Source organism: Heloderma suspectum, chromosome 2 (assembly GCF_057233095.1).
Source record: "Heloderma suspectum isolate Gila_16-S chromosome 2, 16-S_ref, whole genome shotgun sequence".
Taxonomy (NCBI): domain Eukaryota; kingdom Metazoa; phylum Chordata; class Lepidosauria; order Squamata; family Helodermatidae; genus Heloderma; species Heloderma suspectum.
Window position 1 is genome coordinate 172,182,697 of NC_139459.1, and position 19,478 is coordinate 172,202,174.

The following is a 19,478-nucleotide window of genomic DNA, read 5'->3' on the forward strand; positions in this document are numbered from 1 at the left end:
ATTTTCTGAAAATCTAAACCACACAAGACAGTTCTCCTTTATTAATTTCTTTTATGGATCATTTCCAGTTTTTCTGTTGGGATCATTGAAGTGCCAGTGCATGGCACAGTTGAGGTCGGACTGGTTGCGTGTCTGTTTAAATTCTCTCGTCATACAGGGTCCTTTTGAGGAACTTAGATAGAAACATTCAAGCAAGGTGTAAGCTTTGCATTTTGTGCTCTCTGTTGATGGCGTTATTTACAAATTCTAAGCATCCCAAGGAAGATTGGTGGTAACAGGTGGGGGGAAATACAATCAGTAAAAAAAAAACAACAACACATACACAAACACACTTAACCATGCCACTAAGAGCTAACCCACAAATAATAGGGAGTGACAGTGAATGGGAGAGATGACAAAGCAAGACATTTTGCAGAAGACTCTGTGCTCTTTATTACAAATCAGGAACCTTGTTAAGGGCAGTTCAAACAGTGCTGCATCACTGTATCAAGGACCAAGTGTTCCCCATTGAAATCAGTGCTCTTCAAAAATGCTTAACTTTGGCAGAATAATGTCCAAAGCTTTTATATGCAGCAGAGAACAGATAGGTAAGGAGTACTAGGAAAAACATGTTAAGGGTTCCAGAAAAGCTATTTTCTCCATATTAATCACTGACTTTAGAGTTCTCATAAAACATGGAAATTCTGATAACGTACACAATCCATACTCCTCCCTCTTTGTAGGTCTCTTCCTAGCTAGATAGGGAAATGAACTTCAGTTGAAGGGTAAAGCAATATAAAAGTTATACATCACCTGTACTGATTTATTGCATTGCCTTTTAAATAGGATATTTGATCTTGTAAATTTCAAAGGTATTTCAGATAGCAATAGCTAGGGCTATTGCTTATACTGTGCAACTCCATATACTGGATAAAACAAGTCCACGCTGATTTGTGCAGTATAAGAGGGTGAAACATCACACACATATCTTGACCGTGTTGTTGTCCAGGGGGATGTTCCTGGGGATGTACGGATTATGTTAAAACCATTCTGTCTGTATTTTGTTAAATCCATCCATTCATTCCATCTATATTTCATGGATTGTCAGGCACCTTTCATTCATTGCTTGCTCATTTACAGAGTTTTTTAACCAGTATTTAGTTTTCTTGTGCTAATGTGCTCTTGTGCCAATGTGCTGATTCACATTAGCGCAAATCCCCCCACCCCTGCCAAAGTGAAAAACTGGTATGCAGTTCCACAGATTCTGTGTGACTTGGAAAAAGCTGGTCTTCTGTGGAATCTGCAGGTTGGATTCATAGGAATCTGAACCCATTTGAATCTGTTATGGATTTCTCCAACATCCTTAGATGTTCCCTGAGCTAAGAAAAACAAGACGTTTGAATGCTACTTCCCACTCTCAGAATTATTTTTATGCCTTTTGCAAGGTCCTCTTTGACCCAGACTGCTCTTTCCTTCAGGAAAAAATGACACATGATCAATTGTTTAATTTCTTAAAAAATGAACCTTATAGAGCATGATCCATGAGTACGGAAATATGGTTAATCCACTCTGTCCATTGAGGACGGAAGAAGGCACAAGAGGCAATGAATAGATTTAAACTATAGAGAGGTAGAAGTAGGTTTAAGTTTATAAATAGTTCTTCCTAACTACTTCAGCAGTGGGAGGATTAGAGAGGCTGTGGACGTACTTTTTGGTTTAAGTTGGAAAGCACCTTTGAGGGATGCTTTAGGGATGGGGATGCCCAGTTCTAAAGAAGATCTATACCAGCCTTCCTCTATGTTTGGGATTTCCGTTCCCATTAGCCTCAGCCAGCACAGTCAGTGATGAGGAATGCTGGGCACTGTAGTCCAAAACATCTGGAGGGCACCAGGGTGGGGAAGGCTGATCTACACAGTCAGAAAAGAAACTCAAACACTTACCACAGAACTATAGCTTCAGAATTCTGGCAGGGGGTTGCATCTTGAATGCTCCCTGTCCTTAAAAATCTGCCTAACATGCTAGCTTTTAACACGGAGAGATATTTTGATAGTGGGGAGCATTCATTAGAGCTCTTCTTCACACCATTGGTTAAAATGCAATGTTAGAGTAGCAAGCGGGGGGTTCTGAGTGGCCATTCAGATTTGAGCAGTGGGGAGCCACATCTCCCACACACAGGGGAGGCACTCATTCCCACGTGCCGGGGAGCTCTTTGTTGGCAAGGGAGGGAGGTGTAATGGGGGGGGGGGTCCCTGTCAATCTGAGTTCATTGGCTGCCTCTGTTTGCAGGCAGCACTGCTGCCTCCCTGGCATTTGCTGCCTGAGGTGGTCACCTCAGTCTGTCTAAAGGTAGAGCCAGCCCTGGGGCCAAGGGGTCAGCCAGTAGTCAGGTCCAAAGAAGACGCCAAAACCACAGGGTTATCAGGGGGCAGGATCAGAGCCAGTGTCAAGGGTTGGCATGGTCAGGCACTTGCTGAGGGCGCACACTCCAGCAGGGGGCCCACTGACAAGGCCCTGCCAGACTTGCTCCTCGTCTTCACCACGGCAACCTGGTTGTTCACCTGCCACTTGCTGTGGCCCACCAACAGAGGTGTTGAGGAGGAGCAGGAGATGCTGCTGCCTACTTGCTCACTGGCTGACTGCCTGTCAAGCAAACAAGTGGCAGCAATGATGAAAGAGGGTGGGGGGGGGGCAATAGCAGGTGCTGACAATGGTAGGTAGAGTCTCTGAGGGAGGGAGCTCCCTGAGGGTGTCTTGCCCAAGGGCCTTCCAAATCCTAGAACTGACACCGAGCAGGATTGAGGAGCAAGTCAGGCATCAACAAGGGCCAAAGAGTAAACAAAAATACAGGGACGAACCAGAGCTCAGAAAGACTTTGATGCTTGAGCATGGCGCAACTGGAACAGGAAGCCGCCTTCTACTCCTTCCTGGCCAGGAGGATCCAATGGCCAATCTCAGTTCGTGGGGTCAGTCCAGGGCCTGGGGGCTCTTCGCTGAGAAACTGCTAGCTGCAGTTCCATCGTTTACCCCACAGGGGAGCCACACACAGATCCAGCAGGTCTTGACACCTGGAAACATCTCACAACATCTTTTAGACTAGGATGTTCTCCAGTCAAATGTCTCCTCTGCACCTCGAATGCTGGAAGACCAGCACGGCCAGGATCAGAAAAGCTTCAGAGGCCATGCCCTGAGCTAGACAGCAGAGCTATGGCCAGCAACACGAGGCCCGCTGGACTGACAGGATGGCGTCCCCAGCTGGCTGAGATCAGCTCCACCTCTACAGGATAATGGTCACTGATCTCCAAAGCCTGGAACAGTGGAGAGAGAAAGAGAGAATGAGGAGCTGGGAAATCATCAGTAGGGTTTCTGTTCCCTGCCCTCAATACAAGAAGAAGGCTGCCTCCCAACAGCAGATTTCAGTGCAAGGCAGCTGCACTACTAGGGGCACTCGAGGTGTCCAGATGTAAAAGAGGGGGACTTAAGGCATCCTTTTGGCATGCAAGCCATACCTACTTTAATCCCCTCTGCTACACAACTATTAAGGAGGCAGGAGTCCCTGTCCTCTTTTGCATCTGGCTACCCCAGGGGCACTCCTCAAGAAAACTGCAGAGTCTGATCTACCAAGATTCATGTTATCCTTATGCAGACATATCCTACTTAAGAGATGGGGCTCTCAACAGACAGAGAGAGAAGGCTGTGAATTGGCTGAAGGGGCAGCGCCTTGGTGTGCTGTCTGTCTGTCTCTCTCTGGAGATCTGATGCAGGAATAGCAGATGTGCTGCCTTGTAGGTGTGCCTGCTGCTTGCCTCTGTCTACTTATGTTCTGCTTGCTTATTTGCAAATAAAGCAAATATTACAAAGACTCTGCAAGTTTCCAATGTTTCTCCTCCAGAGGAAATTGTCCCTGTAATTGGGACTTACCACCATTCAATAAACAGGGAGCCCAATACTTTATAGGTATCAAGTATTTGTAAGGCATCCCCCAGCTTGGAGAGGCAGCATATATGGGAGAGATGGCAGGTTAGCATAACTGCTCTGAGCATGAAGTTGTCCAAACAGAGGGAGTCACTCAGCATATCTTGATGCTTATAGCAGGATGTGGCAAGGGCTTGATTCTCTAGGATCAACTGATCCTCAGCACAAGGAGGATTCTAGCCTGTGAGTTAGCATAATGGCTTGAACTGTCCATAGTTCCTCCCTCCAGTCTGTGGTTCAGGATATAGGCAGCCTGTGTCTGGCCTATAAGCCTCCTAGTTGGAGCCCCATAGCACCTGACAGTATCTCTCTTTTGGGGCTGAATTGATCTAATACATCTTGATTAATAATTCTTCTTTGGCTTCTAGTTTGTTTCCAGGTGCAGTTCAAACTGCTAGCTTTTAACCTACAGAGCCCTAAATAATTTGGGGCCAGGATAGTTGAAGAAGCACTTCCTCCCATACAGTCCTACCTGCCCACTGCATTCACCATTGGAGGCCCTGCTATTCATCTCAACCCTTTCAGAAACATGAACATGAGACAGGGTCTTTACTATTGCAGCTCCCAAGCTCTGAAACTCCCTCCCTAGAGAGGTTTGGTTGGTTCCCTGTCTCGTAAGCTTCAGGCAAACTGCTCAGACTTTTTAAAAATTTTGCCAAGCTTTTAGTGTGAGTGAAAATTCAGTCTTCCTGTTTTTATGCTAAAGTGCATTATTTTCTTTCCTCTTCATTTCATTGCATGAAATTGGTTTTAGTAATTTGCATTGTTGTTTTTTTTACTGTGTTTTATGTATTTTCTTTTTTTTGTAAGCCACTTTGAGTTTATTTTATAAACAAAAGCATGACATAAGTTCTTTTTTTAAATAATTTGGTATTCTTAGTCCTTCTTCAAATAAAGGTATTTTGCACATTGTTGGGTTAAAACTCTGGGTTGTTTCTCCCTCAACAACCCAGAGTTCAGGGTTCACATGTCACAGAGGACAACCCAAGAACAGGGTGTTCCTGGGTTGTTTTGTAAACCAGAAACAAAGCAGAAGTGGTGAGCAGTTGGGAGGCAGCCTGCTGACCCCTGTTCAGCCCCTAACTATCTATGGGTTAAATAAAATAACCCATGGTTGGTTGTCATGTGTGAACCAGGTCATTATAAACATGTGATTTCTACATCCCACAAAGAATTGCCTTGCACCTCTTCTTCCGAGAGTCCAAATTCCTTGGGGAAGTCAAATGGTTGAGCTGATCCAGGCACGACCGCAGCCAAGCAGCGTTGGCCGTGTACCACAATCCTGTTTAGAGGTGAGGGAGAATGAGACATGGGTTAAAGCAGAGTGGACCATGCAACGTTTCACCTGAACCAAGCTGGGGGGAGGGGGGGTCCTGGATTTAGGTAATTTTAGATACTAAATTTAATGGACTTATAGGGTCCCGTCTTTAAGTGGTAAGGCAGCCCTGCTGCATTTGGAAACCCTCCTGTTCATTTTGGTGAGTAGGGTCCTGGGCATCTGCCTGAAAGTCCTCTCCTGGTTGTGCCTCTGACCCCACCTGTCATAGGCACAGCGGGTGTTCTCTCGAACGGTGGTGTCAGCTTTGTCCCCAATGAGCCAGTGAAAATCAGGATCCCCGCGTAGGCGGATTTCTTTCCAACGTTTCTTTGCCACGTAGCCACAGTCAGCATTGAAATCGCCCAAGAAAATCATGTCCTGTAGAGGGTGTGTGCGTGGGGGGTGGGAAACAATAGATCTCCTTGATTGTTTAACTGAGTAACAGGATCAGTGAGTTATCACACAAAGTGTAGAAAAGCCTTGTCAGCTGTATATAAAGTTGCCAGCTCCTCACCCCAAAGTTGGTGGCTATGCGTTTAAGTAATGGCAGCAGCAACTTAGCATGTATAAGCTGCTTTTTGAGTATTCAAAGTACTTCGCATACTTTATATTTTATTATACTCAGTGGTATATAAATGCTATAAATAAATTAATATCTTCTTATCCTTACAAGAGCCACAAGATACTGTGGGTCAGTATTATCACCATATATTGCAGATGGGGTGACTGAAGTTGAGAGGCAGTGGCTTGCCTAAAGCCACCTAGTGACTTTGTTGCACAGGCAGGATTTGAACTGGAAATGTAATCGTTATTATTATTAAGATCTAGCCACAGCCATTCACAGCTTAGTAACCTCCAGATTGGACTACTGTAATGTGCTTTATGCAGGGCTGGCTTTGAAATGCCCAGAAACTTAAGTTGGACTGAAATGCTGCAGGCAGAATATTAACTAGGGCTGATTGAATATCATATATATCTCGGGTACCATTGCATCTTCATGGGTTACTTATTTCTTTTTTATCCCAATTGAAAGCTCTGATTCTTACGTTTAAAACCCTTAGCGGCCTGGGAACTTGTTCCCTTAAGGACCAGCTTCTCATATATGCACCTTCCCATATACTAGAATCAATGTCAGAGATCCTGCTTTGTCTCTCCCCACACCCCTTTGTCTTCCAATAGAAGACACGAGAAACAGGGCATTTTTGGTTGTGACACCATTGTGAAATATGCCCCCATTTCCCAGGGAAGCCTGCCTGGCCACCATGTGGTGAAGTGGCTTTTTCAGGAAGATTTTGGTGGTGACTGATAGCAATTTAATAATCCTTGTTGCTGCTGGTAGTGGAGTGCTTGCTTCTCTCTCTCTCTCTCTCTCTGTGTGTGTGTGTGTGTGTGTGTAGTTGTCATTTTCTAATAATCAGTGAATGTTCTTGTAAAGCAAGGCAGGGTATACATTTAAAAATAAATCAGTCAAATACTAATAGTAATATAATCTTTCTAAAGTTCCCCAAACCACCAGGTATGGAAGAAAGATTTAAAATATATGTTTATTATCTAATTAGAACTCCCTGGTTCACAGCACAAGCTGCAGTCCTGTGACCTATTTAGCCAGGAGAAATCACCACTGAACCCAATGGGACTTATTTCTGAGTAGGTGTGTACAGGATTGCAGTGCTAGCTGCTATATTACAGCAGCTCTCAAATGCCTCAAGGCAGGCACCTGCACACCCAGTCCATCCCTGCACTGGTACTTTCACTTGCCTTCCTCCCTTAGGTGCTAAGGAACAAAGGAGGAGTCCTGCTCAGCTGGTAAAAGAGGAGGGTGGGAAAAGGGGGCAGGGAGAGTCAGTCTTCCTCAACTTGGTGGCCACCCGGTGTTCTGGACTACGTCTCCCAGCATTCCTGACCGTGCTGGCTGGGGCTAATGGACATTGAAAACCAAATAATCTGGAGGGCACCAGCTTGGGAAAAGCTGGGTAGAGGAAGGGGGCAAAAGATACCTGCAGAGTGCCTTGGAACATACAGAGACACTTCTATCCTAGTGAGGACCTGTACATTGTCTGCTCACAGCCATGAGCAATCTCCCCACCCCACGCCAAACATCCTGGGGCCCCAGCCAGCATGGCCAATGAGTAGGAATGCTGGGAGTTGTAGTCCAAAACATCCAGAGGGCACCAGGCCAGAGAAGCCAGCTTTCAGCAGTACTACCAATGGTCAACAACACTGCAAATGTTACAATGGCTGGGGCATAATCTGTAGTGGTTCCAGCAGTGAAACAGCAAAAGAAATGTTCAGATGCACCGTGAGACAGCAAAACCCCTATAATTTATCTGCAATGTCAGCTCCGCATCCCTTGCAACTCCCTGCCCCATACCTCTGTGCCCCAGCGTGCCTGTATGTTCAGGAAAACATCGTAGAGAGCATCAATTTCTGTCTCTGCCTTTGTGGGCATCGTGTGCTGTGGGATCAACACCAGCTCCGGAAGTTCTTGGGAAGTGGAAAAGGAGAGAAGAACCACAAGGAAAAGAAGAACCGAGTCACCTTGGAATCCAGACTCAACTCAACCTCTATGGTTTGAGATCAAGTCAAGTTTTGAAACCACATTTCAATCCTGGCTTGTTCTCACTAAGCATAGTTTAAACAAACCACAGTTCCTTGACTTTGGGTATATCTGGGAACTATGGTTTATTTAAAAAGCAGATGCTTCCAATCTTCTCCTCTGGTGTGCAAAAAAGGAAGAGAGAGAAGTATGTAAGCCTGAGGCTCACGGTGGTTCATTCATGTAACAAGAAACCACAATTTCCTCTTAGCTTTCAACTGGGCCTTAGTGCCTAAGGGTGCAATCCCATGCATGTTTTGTTGTGCTGTGTGGGGTCAAATATGTGGTATGGTATTTGGAGTTCAAACCCAATCTCTGCCTTGTGCTCAGTTTCTTGGATGTATTACTTGTCTTTTATGATGAGGCCAGACCCATGGCAGCCATTCTGTGGTGGTGCCCACTACAGTTTCTCAGATTTCCAAATGTGCCCGGATTTGATGTAGAGCATCATGGTGGTGTGATTCTATTCCCTGAGTAGCAGTGGGGAATTTTGAAATGCAGGTGCTCATCATGACAGCCCCCATAGCCACACCCCCAAGGAAAGTCCAAACATTCAGCCAGCTGTGCTGATCCATATCAACAAACCAGTTCTAGCGGTTTTCATCTGCACCAGGAGCAGATCTTTTATAAAGCTATTGCAGCCTTCCCCAGTGGTGCTCTCCAGAAATTGTGGACTTCAGTTCCCATCAGCCTCAGCCAACATGGCCAATGGTCAGAAATTCTGGGAGTTGTTTCCCAAAGCATCTGGAGGGCAGCAGGTTAGGGAAGGCTGAGCTGTTGGTCTTAATTGCCCATTCAAGACCAAGCCACCCCAAAATACTTTGCATTACAACAGAGAACAATATATTCTTGCTGAGAAAATTCATTACTTCCCAGCTACTGTGTAAGGGTTGCAGCTAAGCTCAGAGGGAACAGGGAAGTCTGAGGAGGTAGCAGGTGATGTCAGCGTCCCTGCTGATCAAAAGGTGCCAGCGCTGCATCCCTGCAAGCCCTGGCTTCGCTGCAATACTGCCAAGGCGCAATCAGGCTTGCAGTTTTCTCCTCTGGAGGTTCAGGCTCTTCCCTCCCACCGCTAGAAATAGAACTCCTGCAGTGTCCTGGGCACTCACCTTTGATTGGCAGGCTGAAGCGGGTGATGAAGGGCTCCCGTGCAAAGACATCGGGTCGGTCTGGATGGGTGTCCTCGTAGGTATAAGAAGCCAGCATCCGAATCCTCTGTCCCCTGTGGGAAAGGAAAGGCACAGATACACAATGGAGGATCTGGCTGCAGGGAGGAGGTGTTGTCCAACCAGGCTACCAGGTGTGTGTGTGTGGGGGGGGCATTCTTTTATTAGTGTGCTGTCAAATTTGCTTTTATGAGTGGTTCATGCAAGATGGGGGCCGGGGGAACCCACTCCATTTTGAAGCGTCAGTCAAATTGTGTGGAGGCATAAATTAGCTGAAAAGTGCTGGCTCATTGTCCGTAGAGTCATGTGGGTCTTTCTGGGGAGTGAGGGCACGAGACTACAGTTGATCTACTGTGCGTTTTAAAGAGGCCAAAAGAGGAAGATGGTGCAAAAAGAGGAAGAAGGAGCAAGTTGTGACATGTGAAAGGAGAAGAAGGGGAGAAATCGCCTGTCTTCCTTGAGGAAGAAAGAGGGAATGCCGCTGTTTCACTGTGATAGTTGTGTTGTCTGGTGGCGAACCTTGGCTACAGACTTCCAGCTCCACAGAGGTGCTGGTAACGTAACAGGGTGATATAATGCAGCTCCCTGGCAGGGCTCCTCACACAAGCCTGCAGCAGGGATTCTCCTAGTCCAGGCATGGACAGGCTGTGGCCCTCCAGACATTTTGGCTTAAAACTCCCATCAGTCCTAGCCAGCATAGCTAATGGTGAGGGATGTTGGGAGATGTGACCCTCCAGATGTTTTGCCCTACAAGCTGCCCATCCCTGTCCTAGTCCAGTGAGGGGAACAAGTGGCTCTCCAGATGTTGTTGGCCTCCAACTCCCATCATCCCTGACCAGTCATTCTGGCTGGGGCTGATGGGAGCTGGAGTCTAGAGGGCCACAGGTTCCCCTCTCGTCCTAGTCCAAAGTAAGAGCCAAAGGGAGGCAGGAGGCAGGACTGTACTTAAGGGGTCAGTGTGCAATTAATTCACACTGTGGCTGACTGAAACAGCCTTTCCCAACCTGGTGACCTCCAAATTTGTGACCTCCAACCAGAGCCATGTGCAAAAGACAAGCTTTTTGAATTAAAGAACAGGGTGCCCCTCCAAGCTTTCTTCATTTCAGCAGCCCAATTTAGGTGGAGAAAGTCATTTTGTTAGGAATCGGAAACCCTTGCTGATCTACTGCAAATCACCCAGAGATCTAGTAGATCCCAATCGACCTTCCAGCCACCCCAATGCAGTGGCTACAAACATAGTCTATGGGAGGCCTTCCAAATTTCAGCCACAAACTCATGACCTTAAGCAAAGTCCCTGCTTAAGGTGATGAAAAGGGGGTTAAAAATTCTTTTAAAGTGTAACATACTTTATGGGCAAAATTCTGTTCTTTCAGCGCCCAATCGTACATCTACAATATGGGATAATAACACCGATCTACCTTATGATATTTTCAAAAATATCTGAGATAATGTATCAAAGTGCTCTGAACACTAAAAAGCACTACATCATCATTATATTTCCAACAGGCTGTATAGAGGGTGATGGGAGGGGAAAGGGGGCTATTCCACCAGCCCTGCTGAAAAAGTATTTTAGTTTTTCCTCTTCCTTTCCCATCCCTTTTTCCTTGTGTGTTGTTTCATTTTAGACTGTAAACCTACAGGCAGGGACTGTGTTGTTTTACTGACTGCATGTAAGCCACTCCAGGAGACTTTTTTTGCTGAGGGGCAGGATAAAGATATTTTAATGAAATAAAAAACACATAAATAAGCACTGCACAAGTGCCAGTAGTAATAATAAATAAATAATACATTCCTTTAATAACTAAATGTGTGGACAAGGTAGAGGCACTCACCTATATATAAATACATAGCGTTCCTGATAGTTGCCCCGGCCCAGTAGGGAGCTGGAGTGGTAGCTATAGGTGCCAGAGCCACCATCAAACCTTACAGGAGGACAGATTATTCAGATGAATTTAAGGTCACTTATTTGCAAACCAAAGTATATATGAATGCAGAAAGGGCATAGATTAGCATAGAAGACTCCCTGTAACTTAGCCTTCCACAGCGTGGTATCCTCCAGATGTGCTGGACTACAACTCCCACTATGCCCTAGCCAGCATAGCTGGCTGGGGCATGCTTGGAGTTGTAGTCTTAACACATCTGGAGGGCACCAAGTTGGGGAAAGTAGCTGTAAGCCAGTAACTGTGGCTTAAACTCAGAGTCCTGTGGGCCTGGCACTGGTTTCTTGCTTCCAGGGACGCTGGTCAGATTAATGGACTTCAGCAGTTGAAGCCAGAATGCTTATCACTACAGTCTGGAATCCTCCTGGCTTTGGGTGTCAGGTGATACCAGAGAGCCAACCCTGTGGGCTGCTGTCGGCTATAAAATGCCCAGGTCTGTCGTGCTCCCTCAGTATGGGCAACTTGTCACTGTGGGAGACCACTCGCCTGCGTAAGTTGCCTATGTTAGCTCCACCAAAGGTACTTGTCAGCCCTTGGAACTGAACACCTGCCTCTCCTCATCCAGTAGGTGCTCAGACCTCATGGCTGGGGAGAAGGCCCATGGCAACTTTGTGTCTTACTCACACCACAATTAATGTGTCTTCCCACATCATTTCACCACCACACACACACCTTTATACCCATTCCCCACCCCAACATAGTCATACCGTGAGACAAAGTGCAACAACAGGTTTGTGGTGCGTTACAAGAAGCAGAGTGGCAACACACAGGGCATTATCCATTGTTAGTCCTACTTAAAGTAGACCCATTGTGGTGTATCCAATGTGAGTCTAATGTAAGCTGCATTCATTTCAATGGGTCTACTCTAAGTAGGACTAACATTGGATACAACCCATTGAAATGAATGGGACTTCAGTTGGATGAACATTGGATATAACACACAAAACTAATCAATCATGGGCATAGCCCACTGGGAGATTCTCCTGTGCAAGTCCCATAAAACAGCTTTTATTCCTTTCAGTGAGGTTTAAGCAAGATAATATCTGGGTGACTTGTGCCCAAAGTGATTTAGAAAGGAGAGGTTTATTTTATTTGTCCCCAAACTTTCTATCAAGAAAAATGGCACCAAAGGCAGCTTACAATCATAACCAACCATGATTAAAAGGATAAGACAAATGCATTAAAACACAATAAAAAATACATCAATAACAGAATAAAAGGGTTGCCTTTTGGGGTTTTCCACCTCAGACAACAAAACATCTGCGGCCAGCCCTGCTCCCCTCATGCACACTGTCCAACCTCTCTCTTGGTCAGCTCCCTTTCCCGATACATACTCTTTCCAAAAATCCAGTCGTCCCTTACTCCATTTTTCTGTCATCTATGTATGATTGTGTTTGTCCCATATTACACTCACCGATTCAGGGCATCGACCAAGGCAGGAACTGCCTTTCCTTTAGTGTCCATCACCTCTTGTAGGACAGAAATATCGCAACGAGACAGGATCTGTGGGGTGTGCAAGAAGGGGTGGAGGGGAACGACTGAACAACAAAATTTCTTTTTCTCTTTGGATTTACCTCGGCATGTCCTTTTTGCTACCACTACTGATAAAGCTTGTAGAGATACATAATGGCCCAGTTCACACGTAACAAGGAGCCAGCATGAATTAATTTCCCCATGGGGCTTCTTGTCATGGTGCCAGCAATGGCCATTTTGAATATATGGGGCAGGGGGAAGGGTGCTGTAACTTATTGCTACGGGCAAATCCAGCAAGGGTGGGTTGCTAGGGTGGTTGACAAGCCACCCGCAACCCTAAAACAGCCCATGGGTTCTGGGTGGCTTGTCAACCACCTCAACAACCCACTCTCGCCGGGTTCACATGTAATGACAAGCTACAGCGCATCCCCGCGGTGGCTCAAATATTCAAAATTACAGTGGCTGCCGCCACAACAAGAAGCCCCACAGGGAAATTCACACTCCTACGGGTTTTTAGAAAGGAGGTTGTGCCAAGTAGTTGAAAAGTGGGGAGTGTGATCGGGAAGTAAAATTTTGAATAGCGAAAGAGTTCAGCGCTCCTTGCCACCTACCACTTCTTCACTTAAAATTGCCTTCCAATCCAGCTGCTAGGCAGCTGTTGACTGTGACCCATCTCTAAGACACAGGTCTGGTGCCGTAACATGTTTAGGCCTAACAAAGCTCCTGTTCTAGAATTTGTCCTACAGGCCTAGTCTCCACAAACAGTAGATGATATGGCAGAACTGTTCCTGGCCTTTCTTTATACTTCAGGTGGAGCCTGAACTACATGACTGAATCTCCACCCCCTACTTTAAAAAAAGTTCTCCCTGCACAGAGAAAATGAGTTGTCATGAGCCTAGTTCTCACACATGGTAAACCTGTGCCTTGGCTATACCACGTCTGACTGAATGCTCCTACATGTAAAAAAAATATATTGAGCATAGAAAACTAGATATCAGGAAGAAGGGTGGGCTAAAATCCCTTGCCCTGACATTTACTTTTTCTATGTGGTGGATTAGTTTATCCCTTGCCCTGATATTTAGTTTTTCTATGTGGTGGGATTTTTTTGTATGAAGGTGCACTGCATCATGTGAGCCCCCACCCCCAGTGGTACAGCCCATACACAGGTTGACCACCTCACTGAGAACAGTAGGCCAAGGACAATAGTTCCAATCCTAGCTTCCTCCATAATATGCTATTTTCATATGACTAAGGATAATTTTTCATGGGGGGGGGAGTATTCAAATATACAACCCCCACTGCCTCTACAGTCTAAATAGGCACAGTTGTCAGCCAGCCCTGAGGTACTTCAGTATTCTATGTAGGGCTGAGTATGTACTGTAGAGAACTATATATAAAAAACTAAGTTTTCAACCCCATAAATTAAATTATGTGCAAATTTAACCATTTCCATGTATTTGAATATTTTTCATAGTTTGTTTGCTACTCCCCAGTTATTTGCCCACATACTTTCAAGCTTACTGCTGCATTCATAAGGACTAGAAACTTGCTTTAAAAACACAGCAGTCCTCTGAATGCTGAATTCTGTACCCAGCACATTTCACAGAACACACAAAGCCCTGGTCCTAGGAAAATATTACAGTAGCATTCAAACGTGCATGCACGCACACACTGAACTTCATCCTTCCACTCCTGCATTTGATAGCTTCTTCTCTTAACCAGGCTTGCTTATTCCTTCCACACCAGTCAAAGTTTGTTTATACATATTGTTCACTTGAAATAAGAATCCCTGTATACAATGAGGAGGGATTCCACCAGCAAAAGCTTCACACATTCGGATGATACTGAGAAAGCAGGGTCACGCCCTTCCATTCACTGCTGCTGCGCCTGCCTGGGCTGCATCTTGACACCCCACCTTGACAAGTGTGTCCATGACATTGGCTTTGTCTGCCTTTCCTTGGGCAAAGCGCTGGGTGTTGAAGGCACAGATCCGCAAGGGGGCTCCTGCTGGGCACAGCAGCAAGAGCAGCAAGATGGGCAACCAGAGCCACAAAGGTTCCATCCTGAGGAATCCAGCCTGGTTCCTTCTACTGCAGATAGATTCTGTGTGGAACAATGAATGAGAAAAAGGTGGGGAAGCAGACGGATCAAGGAGCCAGCTGTGGCAGGGAGAAGAGGTTTGTGAACGGCATGCAACGGTGGCCAGTCATGAGACCTCTGGACTCAGTAGCAGTGCCAATCAGAGGTCAGTGCCAATGCCCCACCTTAAAAACACATACGCAAGTAAACTACAGTGACTCACACTCAGGTTTTTGCTTTTATTTGGCTGTAGTGCAGACTAGGCTAAATATAGAGAGGAGTGCTACTACTAAATAAAGACCAGCACAAACTAAAGAGCAGAAGGCTGCAGCAGAAAGCATGACACTTAATTCTTCCTGTGCCAACTAGGTCCTAGGCAAAGCTTGGTTTGAGCCAGGTCATTGGCACTGACAGCAGCTTTCCTCTCAGAAGGAAGAGCAATTTCCAGGGCCGGCCCTAATACTAGGCAGAGTGAGGCAGCTGCCTCAGGCAGCAGGTGCTGGAGACAGGATGGCAGGGCCTTCCATTTCCCTTCAGTCTCCTAAGTTAGCTTGCTGTCCTCAGGTGTGGTGGAGGAAGCTGTTCTGTCACCAGCGCTGAAGTAAAATTCAACTTCCAGACCAGTTTTATTCTATATGGCATGGGTGGGCCCTTTTTTTGCTGCTGTTCTGCCGCATCACCAAACTATGGAGGCAAACAGTTGCTTGTTTTCCTGAAGGCAAAGAAAAATAATAGCTGCCCAGTACTGCTTAGTGCTACTGCAGCCAGATAAGCCCATCACAGCCCACAGCCAGACACAGAAGGGCTCCCACCAGAGGGTACTTTGCCTTGGATCCTCTCAAACCTGGAGGGTTTCTGCCCCTCCTACCAAGCTGAAGGTTTGGGGGAGGCTTGCAGGGAGAATGTGCCCTCTCAGAGATGCTGGGCCTAGCGTAACTGTGAATGTTATCAAAAACTGCTGGCACAACCATATTTTTCTGCTGCAATCATAATGTCTAGAAACTTGGGTTTTGTTTCCAGGCTTCACCCATAGGACCTAAAAGGACCTTGAAGCCCATGGGAGTCATCCAGCAGTGCTTAAGGCTGCAGTCTCAAGCAGACTTCAGCCTCCTTTCTCCATCTCCTGCCAACAGAAAGGGCTGGAGACTTTCACTCAGGGCCCCCCATTGAAAAGACAAATGCTTCCTCTTCCACTTCCAGTGAACAAATATGACCAAGCCATGTTTAAAAATGTTTTATAGGACTTTAATCATTCAGCATTCCAAAAGGAGTGCCCTCCAGACATGTCGGACTACACCTACCACCTTCCCCAACCAGCATGGCTGGGAATTATGGGAGTTGTAATCCAACACATCTCAACAGTGTCGGGTTGGGGAAAACTGGAGGGACAATCCTTCTCGGGTGTAAGCCACCCATTAATTTGAGGCTGCAATCCTATACTTACTTACCTGGGTGTGAGACCCACTGAACTCAATGGGGCTTATTTCTGAGTAGACATTCATAGGATTGTCTTGTAAATGGAGCAAAACTGAAGTACGTCTTTGCAGAATAAGCATGCCATGACTGCATGATCCAGTAAACAGAAATCGTCTACTTATAATGATGAGCAACACAGACAACAAAATCACAACATGTTTTCCTCCAATTTCAATTGGCAGCCATTAGGAACAGGTGTTGAAGGCGCTGTGCTTCGGTAAGAAGGGGTGGCGAACTACGGTGGCAGCAGATCTGCACGTAGGAAGTGTGGGGGTAGGATACTTCTCAACGTCTATTGATAGACCAACTTTCCAGCCAGTTAAAGTCCCTTTTACAGCCCAATCCTAATCATGTTCACTCAGAAGTAACCCCGGTTGAGACCCACGCACCGATTCTAGCCGTGTAGATTGGGAAATGGGGCTTGCGATCCATTTGCAGGCAGCAGCTCTTTATTTGGAAGGAAGCAAGACTCTTATGAGTCCCCTGGACTGCAAGAAGGTCAAATCAGTCCTTCCTAAAGGAAATCAACCCTGAGTGCTCGCTGGAAGGACAGATACTGAAGCTGAAGCTCCAATATTTTGGCCACCTAATGCAAAGAGAAAACTCCCTGGAAAAGACCCTGATGCTGGGAAAGACTGAAGGCAAAAGGAGAAGGGGACGGCAGAGGATGAGATGGCTAGACAGCATCACCGATGCAATGAATATGGACTTGAGCACGCTCCGGGAGAGAGCGCAGGACAGGAAGGCCTGGCGTGCTACGGTCCATGGGGTCACGAAGAGTCGGACACGACTGAACGACTGAACAACAACAACAAGGGAGGGTACTGTTAGGACTGTTATTTAACTTGCTAGGTGGGTGGGTGGGAAAAGCACTTGGGCCTGCGAGACTCCACTGAGGGTCCAGCTACCGTCGGATCAAGACCAGGAACACTCATAGGTGGACCCTAAGACCAGGATCGCGTCTTAGTGATCCTCGTCTGCGGTGACCAGTGGAGGCTGGCAGCTCCGATGTCAGTGGGGCTGTGCTCCCCTTCTGGGTTTCAGTCAGAACCTGCCCGAACTCCAAAGGAGCTATCCAAGGCGCTGAACCCTAGCCCCAAAATGGGTTCAGCACCTTGGATGGCTCCTTTAGAGTTCGGGCTGGTTCTGACTGAAACCCAGGGCGGATTCACAGCCCCGCTGACATCGGAGCCGTCAGCCTCCACGGGCCATGACAGAGACACGGAAAACAGAAAGGGCGGCTGCTGCTCCGGGCTGTGTGTTTTTTTCCTTCCAGACAACTTCTGGCGATTCTGAGCCATGCGCCCCGCGATCGCCTCCTTCCCCTCCTTTCCCAGCACTCACCCGTGAAGCACCAAGTCCATGTCTTGCTGCTCCTCCATCCGCCGCAGCAGACAGGGCGGGCTCGAAGGATCCAATCCGACATGCCAAGCGAGAGAGGGGAGTCCCCGCCTGCGGAGCCGGCCCGCCCCTGGAGCTTGCAGTCGAGGTCGGGGAAGTGGCCGCCTCACGCAGACAGAGCGCAACGGGGCTCCGCCTCAGCCAGGGTGGCCCGGGAGGGGAGCCAATGTCGGGGGCCTATGAGCATGTGCAAAGAGCACTTAGGTCAGCACTGAAGAACCACAGTAGCCAGCCTGCCTTTGGCTTCAGGTCCTCTCCGTCCTACTAATCCAGCACTTCTGGCCTGGCCCAGTCAGGAGGAAACTGTAGCTAAAATCAAGGGGCAAAGGACCCTTCACAAGTGGCCTCTTTCCACATAGGAATGTATGGGAAAACTGCGCTTACGATTGTTGCATCCAGGACCAGTCCAACCATTAGGTAAAGTGAGGTGTCTGCCTCGGGCAGAAGATTCGGGGTGTCCCGAAAGGGCAGCAAATTGTTATTTAATTTGTTACTGTTGTATTTTTACTGCCAGGAATTAGGAGAGGTGCTTGTGGGATTTTCTGCCTCAGGTGCCAACATAAATTAGCTGGCTCTGGATTCTATGCATGTCCACGTGGGGCCAAGGGGCACCATTTGCTGCTGTGCTTCAGGCAGCAAAATATCTTGGGCTGCCTCTGGTCACATCACCCAGCTCATATATATTTGGCAGCCTGCAACACACACACACACACACCGCCGTTGTGGGACTACTGGCAGGAACATAAGGGGCTGTTGGCAGACTCGCAACCTGACAGGGCGTGTATGGAAGCACCTGCTGTATAGGCCAAAATGAGATGTGCTGGCTAGGCCATGGCGGAAATGCTTACCTGTCAAAGTGCTCCAGATGTGCCCCGTCATTTCAGATGCGCTCACTGCATGCAGGGCCAGCCCAAGGCATTTTGCTGCCTGAGGCAAAGGACAAGATGGCGCCCCTCTCCTATTCCACATACTGAAGCTGACTGGACTGGCGGTTGGATCTTGAGGGGTGACTACACCCGCTGTACCTGAGGGCCACAGGCTAGCTTAGTGGGTGTAGTCAGGCTGTGTGGCATGTGCAAATCTGACCTCCAACAGAGGTAAACACCTGGGGGGGGGCTTCAGGTGGAATGGCCAGGGGGTTGTTGCTGCTCCCCATTCTACACCCCAGCCTATGCTGCCTGAAGCAGCCACTTCACTTCGCTGATTGGTAGACATGGCCCTGACTGCACACCTCAGCCCACTGTGTGTTGCGTTTGTATGGGCGGGATTGATGCAGGAGCGCAGCCGACACGCTGCTGGTCCATGTGAATGAGAAGTGCACAGTTGGAAGGGAGTGCTTAATCTGTGGCCTCTATCACATTGGGTTTGGCCCTTGTACTGGTGCCTCCACAAGGTTCTCATTGAACCACCAGCCTGTTGCTGGCTCAGGTGCTCCCCTTGGGGGCCAAATGTGGGCTGCCAAAGGTATGAACCAGCTCTACATGTCTTAGGAAGGACTGATTGGATGCAGCTTCCAAGCAAGCATTTGCATTTTGTGTATTGGACTAGGGTTGCCATATTTATTGGGCCTGCTCCTGTGCCTTAAAAAGGTGGGGGAGAGACCCTAATATATCATAGAATCATAGAACAGTAGGGTTGGAAGGGGCCTACAAGGTCATCGAGTCCAACCCCCTGCTCAATGCAGGAATCCAAGTCAGAGCGTCCCTGACGGATGGCTGTCCAGCCTCGCCATATGTAGTGGGGGTGGGAAACACAATGGGATGTTTGGTTGTCAACCAACCAGTAGTTTTCCAGTCCAAACAATACAATCATGATCTGCAAGTCTGATGAATTAATGAGCTTAATATTCCACCAGATTCTGTCAGGCTTCACTCATGATAATTCACACAGACACTGACTCATTCACGGGGTGTGTGCTGGGTTCAGGACGGGAGAAGGAAGAGAGGCAATGCACATCTGATGGAAGCATCCCTCCCACTCCACAAACTAGCTTCTGCACTGAGGGTGCAGTGTAGTCAGAGATATCCCCATGTGCAACACGTTGCAATTGCCTAAACCTGAGGTTCCCAGATCTTTGC

General features: G+C 47.4%; 1 protein-coding gene across 2 annotated transcripts; it reads right to left on the reverse strand.

The window, feature by feature from the left end:
* Positions 1–19: 19 nt before the first annotated feature.
* DNASE1L1 (deoxyribonuclease 1 like 1) lies at positions 20–17,423 on the reverse strand. 2 transcript variants are annotated; one of them, XR_014788022.1, is made up of 10 exons: positions 17,344–17,423; positions 14,360–14,547; positions 12,386–12,474; positions 10,864–10,953; positions 8,975–9,087; positions 7,641–7,753; positions 5,490–5,647; positions 5,137–5,233; positions 2,835–3,284; positions 20–998 (listed from the first exon to the last, which is right to left on the reverse strand). XR_014788022.1 is itself a non-coding variant. In XM_084836065.1 (9 exons), exons 2-9 carry the CDS (start codon positions 14,504–14,506, stop codon positions 3,150–3,152), a joined length of 942 nt encoding a protein of 313 aa, XP_084692191.1. In that variant the 5' UTR covers positions 14,507–14,547; positions 17,344–17,423; the 3' UTR covers positions 201–3,149. The 2 variants fall into 2 exon arrangements, 1 of the variants encoding a protein (XP_084692191.1); XM_084836065.1 differs by having other exon boundaries at positions 201–3,284.
* Between the last annotated feature and the right edge of the window lie 2,055 nt (positions 17,424–19,478).

Coding starts and splice junctions, on each gene's coding strand:
- DNASE1L1 (XM_084836065.1), bottom strand. CDS start 14,506: ATGGAACCTTTGTGGCTCTGGTTGCCCATCTTGCTGCTCTTGCTGCTG. Junction 9,088..10,863: donor CGCTATGTATTTATATATAG/GTGAGTGCCTCT, acceptor CCTTTCCCACAG/GGGACAGAGGATTCGGATGC. Junction 7,754..8,974: donor CTTCAGCCTGCCAATCAAAG/GTGAGTGCCCAG, acceptor CCACTTCCCAAG/AACTTCCGGAGCTGGTGTTG.